Raw genomic sequence first — 5,665 nt, 5'->3', positions numbered from 1 at the left:
TGTAGCCAGCCCCCGCAGCAGTGGCAGCGCAACCCAGCCTGCCCGTGCCCAGCGGGATAGGTGGCGCAGCCGGCCCCGGCCCCCCGCGGGGGAAAAAAGTCCATGGATAGCCCGCACCCCTGTATAGCCTGCACCCACCCATTTTTTTTGTAAAACGCATATACCCCGCGGGATATATGCACAAAAATATGCATTCATTAAAGAGTTCAGCTTTCTCCTGACCGTCTGTTATCAGCTCTCCTGTCCCATTCTGCAAGTGTCCCACATTTCCCTTGGTCTTCCTCCTGCTTCCTATATAAGAAATATGCGAGAAGCAAGGATTGTTTTTTGGTGATATCTTTTATTGGACCAACTGCATAGTCAGGGCAGCTTGAAATTCAAAATATCACGTATTTATTTTCTTTTGAGGCTTTTAATAGAGTTTCCCAGGGTTTCACAAACTTCAAGTAGGGGTAACATCAACTTGAAGATTCAGTTATTCTCTGTCACCACCGCTTACAGACAGGGAACATAACCTCCATCTGGACCCGTGTAGGAGAGTTTGGAGGAAATAAACAGGTAAGAAATCCAGACTTAGTGATAAAGGGCCAGATTCATCCCTGTCATAATTTGACTTCAGTGAGGTTGTACTAATAAGTAAACTGGCACAGTTTCTTTCACTGATATAAGGCCAATTTGTCATCCAGACACTTCACTCCAGAACCTCAGGAACAGTCGCACTGATTTCATTGTGGCTACTGACAATATTGGCAGAATTTGACACACCAAAATAACGTGTTACGGATGTGTTTTTAATATGTGTAATACTAATATTGCGGGAAAAGTTGTTAATATCAAATTGTACGATGTCCAATGAACTATATAATTAATTGAAATTAATGTAAACCTTTGGGCTTCTATACAGTATAAATAATAAATTATTTTTTTTATTAGGAAGTGTTATATTAAAGTCCATTTAAAGGTTCAGAGCAAGGCAATATATATGTACAAATAAGGTAATGACAATATCGATGGTTAGAAAAGGCTGGCAACCAGATGTCAGACTTTTTTAGTCTGTGCAAAAGATCTTAGTGATTTTGAATCAGGTTTTGAGCTGAGAACTTTGTAGGCCCAAAGGTTGTCTGAATAGGGCCCAGTGAAGGATCTAGACCTTTCTAAACTCATAATTTATTGATGTTTATGTTTTTTCTACTTTCAGTCATAAATATTATTACTTGTGGAAAAAATACATTTGGGAAGATCTTTTAGGATCATTGCTGGAAAAGTAAATGTTCTAATAATTACCATTTTTTAATTTCTTCTATTTTTTTTCTTAACTAGGTCCTTTCTGATGTTCCTTGAGATTACTCTACTGCTGTTCTTGTTCCTGTTGGCTAAACATTTATTCTCATTGACTTCATTACATTAATACTTGCAAAAAACCAGAGGTACATCATTTACAGTATTAAGAAGCTACAGCAGTGCAAACATTGGTTTCACCTTAAACTGCCTTATTATTTGCGGTTCCTTAAGGGGATGGAAAATATCCCATGCTTGTTGGAAGCCAGAAGGTTGTCTTTATTTTTATTCTTCCTACAGCCAGTGGTGCTCCCTGTCTCGTTTTGAGCCATTTTGAAGAGCATAGTTGAGTGTTTGGAAAACTCAGAATTTATGACCATAAAAGGAAAAGAATAACACTGTGTCGTACAGGGGAATTATTAAACAATAAAATATCAGTGTTTGTTGGTTAATGATTTAGCACAGTATATGTATTTTAAACAGTTGTCTTTAAAGATTAGTAAAATACATTGTTTAAATGTATATATTATAGTTACTTTTTAACTAATATAAAATAGTTTTTGTTTTGAAGAGGTATTTGTTGAAAATATATTACAGGTAATACTTTAAACTGGTACGTGAACTCAGAGTCAATAAAAGATAAGATTTTCAGTAGTATTCAGATAAAACATTAGTAAAACTATACACTTACAACACCTACCTCCCACATTTCTAAAATACTGAGGAGAGAATTGTTTCACTTGCAAACAATAATTGTTAGACAAAATGAAAATGCACTTCTACTACTCTTTATTCAAGAGATAAAATGATTACATTTCTATGCCAAATATAATTTGAAAAAATTAGTATGGTAGCAAGATAAACCACAGTTTTGTTTTTGAAAAGTTAGTAAAGTACAAATCGAATTTTTCACTTAAAAGGTATTTCCAGTAAAAGATCTTGTGCTGGTGCAATGCTACATTAATGGGAGGCAGGCATTTTAATAGTTTTATGTCACATGCCACTAAAACAATTTTTTAAAGATGATTAATGATCAGCACAGTGCTGGCTGAATTGCTGGTATCATAATGTGTGGACTTAAATAAATTAGAAAGTGGTTTTTGTGTTTCAGTCCATTGTGTCTCACTGAATTAAATCTCCTTTGGTAAACATACATACACTGTAACTGTTCATATTTTTATTAACTGACTACAATTTTCCTCACAGCTCAGTAAATAGCATTTCCCCTGTTAGTGTCACACAGTCTTCCAGGACAGTCAGTGTTCATCCATACACATCAAGGCCTTATTCTTATCTAAACTATCCCATCACCAACAGCCCTGCTTGCTTATGGCAGCTATGAACTATATATCAAGAACTATATATCTCTAATCAGGCCTCATTCTTCTGAAGAAATAACTTTTAATATTAAAAGTTTACTTTTAAAAATGCAGTTTTAGTATTTAATTGGATCTACACAATTTATTTTGATGAGAAAAATTGTATTTCTTCCTATATAGTGAACTTTTTCATGTTGCTTGGTAAAGTGCTTACATTTGCTGAATTTGTCAAAAGATAAAGTTCAATAAAAGTTTGTGTTTTTTCTTGCCATGAAAATAGATTGATCTCTTTTTCAATATGGCACATCTAATCTGTTCACATTTCCTGGTCAAAGTATGGGCCAGTTACTTTGCTTTATATCTTAATTACTTTGCTTTATATTTTAATCTGTGCCAACATTGATTGGAATCTTGCTACCAAGGATCACTTTTTGTATTGGAGACTAGAAATATTATTTAACTGTGAAGAAACATTATGTAGCTAGAAAATGATGTACAGGGAAGATTTTAAGAAACGTATTTTACTTAACTCCAAAAAAATTACAGTTTACTATTGTGGTCCTTTGCATATTTTAGTTGAATGCTGGTTTTAGGAATAGAGCAAATTATCTTTCATTTGTGATGTTAATTTAGTTATAGTTAAAATTGTTAAACTCTACTTGTTTTATATTAGCTGTATAGTATAATTCTGTTTGAAATACATGTTGTGATGTTTCTTAATGTTAAAATCATGGGTTGTTTAATTTGTGTGCTTGAACTCAAACATTTTGACATTAAATTTATGCTGTTTATGAAGGTATTTGTTTGGTGTTCATATGTTATTTTTAGAATATGCAACATTATTGATAATTTTAGTTTCAGACTGGAGATTATATTTTGAGCCTCATTTTTTGTTCTAGTTGAGGTGGTAGCAAAACCTGTATTGATTTCAGGGAAGGGAAGATATGATCCTGAAGCCCCAGTTCAACAAAACAGCATGCTTTTCTGAGTAAGAATGGGCTTAAGCAAATACTTCAGTGCTTTGCTCAATTGAGACTAAAATTATTTTTTTTACAGAAAGAGATAAATAGACTAGCTCGATCTGGCTCTGTATGGGTGTATGGGTGGCACAGTGCCAGTCCATGCAGCTCCCCAGGGACATTGCCCTTGGCACAGATCTGCCACACTGCCTCAGTGCATGGGGCAGGTGCCACTTGCCGTTATGTGGATATCAGTGGCTTGATCAACAGGTACTGCAGTGGTGGCTACTTTTGCTCTGCCTCCCACTCCTTGTCCCCCCTTCCCCCCAGCCAAAGGTAGTGCCTGGGGAATCTGACCTTTTCCTACTACCTTCCCCACCACCTCCTCTTTACATTACTGGGGCTTCTCGCACATTGGGAAATTTGGCAGTGCAGAGGCAATGTTAATTGCCACCAGAATCATGGCAGTTAAGCTGTCACTGCTCACCTGCCACTAAATTTCCAAACTGATAGAGAGCCCCATGGGCTGGATGACAAGGCGTTGTGAGCGAGATCTGTCTTGTGGTCTGTAGGTTGACTATGACTGGACTAGTTCTTTAACTCGACAGGTTATTGTGTGTCTCTGATGAAAGGTTAAGTGTAGCCCAACCTCAGTACTCTTGTTTCTTTGGTCAGTAAAGCATAAAATATTTCATGGAGGTAATTATAATGATTAACATTTATTTTTTTTTCATTTTGGGAGAAGCAGTGATGGCTCGTAAACAAATTAAGAGTTTAAGTAAAAAAAGAGTTTTGGCACAAATCCAAAGAAAAAGTACTTTGCCTTAAAATATATTTTTTTCAGTATTTTTCAAAGAATGAGATGGATATCTTTGCACAGGGGTTTTCAGATTCTGGAGTCCAGATTTCTTAATTTTAGCTACAATTTGTAATCTTTCAGGTGTCTTAGATTAGCCTCTCAGTATCTGAATCATTTTCATGATAATCTTGTTAGCACACAAACAGTATTTAAGCAATCAACTTCGCATATAAAAATACTAAATTTTGTACATTTGTAGGAAACCCATATTTTTCTTAGAAGTTGATAATATCTTTATTAATACCTTTTACAAATCCTTCCCTTTAAGAAAAGTATTCTGTAGTACTAGATTTTTACCTATTTACAGCATTATGTACAAAGGTATAGAATACTTTGTATTACCTTAACATAAAGGGAAATTTGCCTCTGTATAGTAGAAGGGCCCTATCATGGGAGGGTTGGGTTATGAATTACTCTTATGTGTAGCCTATAGGATAGAATAAGATATGGGGATTACATTGCAGCCATGTGGCATCTTAGGTTTGAGGGATTTATCCTATGCATTCTGAAAAAGGTTAGCAGGCTGAGGTCTAGCCTGAAGTTCTTGTGGGAAACAAATTTGTGGCGTTCAATGTGAGCATATTTTGCTGTAAGTAGTTACTGTAAATAGTTTCATAAGTAGGACATTTAGATGTCTTTTTCACCCCAGAGGAAGGTGGGGATCTGGGCCTAACAATATGTTTCATTTTATTGGGTGTGTGTTACTCCCTGTGTTAACTATTACAGTTTTATAGCAGCTTTATTGTAAGGGTGGATGGCTGACTGTACTGGAGGAGAAAGAGTGAGGCTCTGAGAGTACTGGGGGGAAGAGCAGAGAAAGAGTCGTCCTGGAGAGGATGGAGTGGAGTTCAAGGAAGGACAGAGGGAACTGCAGTGGCACAGCACAGGCTTCTTGAAGATGAGTAGTGTGTTGTGCTATTGGAACACTGGCACCCTGACAGCACTCTCCCTCCCCCCATTTTGAAGAAGAAAACAACCCTCTTTTCAGGACCTGACCAAACAAAAAGAGCTCTTTGAAGTGGGGGTGCTACAGATCACTAGGAGAGCAGGGACAAAGAGGGGCCATGGTCTAAAAACCAAAAGCCTTGTCCATTGTGAAGCCCTACCAGGGCTGGCTTCAGGGGGTCTTTTACTAGCTGCTAACCACCTAAAGGTTTTACAATTTTATTTTCATAGATTCATAGATGCTAGGGTCGGAAGGGACCTCAATAGATCATCGAGTCCGACCCCCTGCATAGGCAGGAAAGAGT

At 36.8% G+C, this 5,665-nt stretch overlaps 1 protein-coding gene across 1 annotated transcript in view; it reads left to right on the top strand.

Moving 5' to 3' along the window:
* The window catches only part of RBM46 (RNA binding motif protein 46), a 35,558-nt gene extending 32,219 nt beyond the window's left edge, over positions 1-3,339 (top strand). Inside the window, exon 5 of the mRNA XM_025216019.1 lies at positions 1,321-3,339. Coding sequence (XP_025071804.1) covers positions 1,321-1,331 — 11 coding nt within the window. The 3' untranslated portion in view covers positions 1,332-3,339. The remainder of the gene's footprint in view (positions 1-1,320) is intronic.
* Positions 3,340-5,665: the final 2,326 nt, after the last annotated feature.

This window comes from Alligator sinensis, unplaced genomic scaffold (genome assembly GCF_000455745.1).
Source record: "Alligator sinensis unplaced genomic scaffold, ASM45574v1 scaffold1146_1, whole genome shotgun sequence".
Lineage (NCBI taxonomy): Eukaryota > Metazoa > Chordata > Crocodylia > Alligatoridae > Alligator > Alligator sinensis.
The sequence above is the reverse complement of the archived record's forward strand: the minus strand, read 5'-3'. Positions and strand labels throughout refer to the sequence as shown.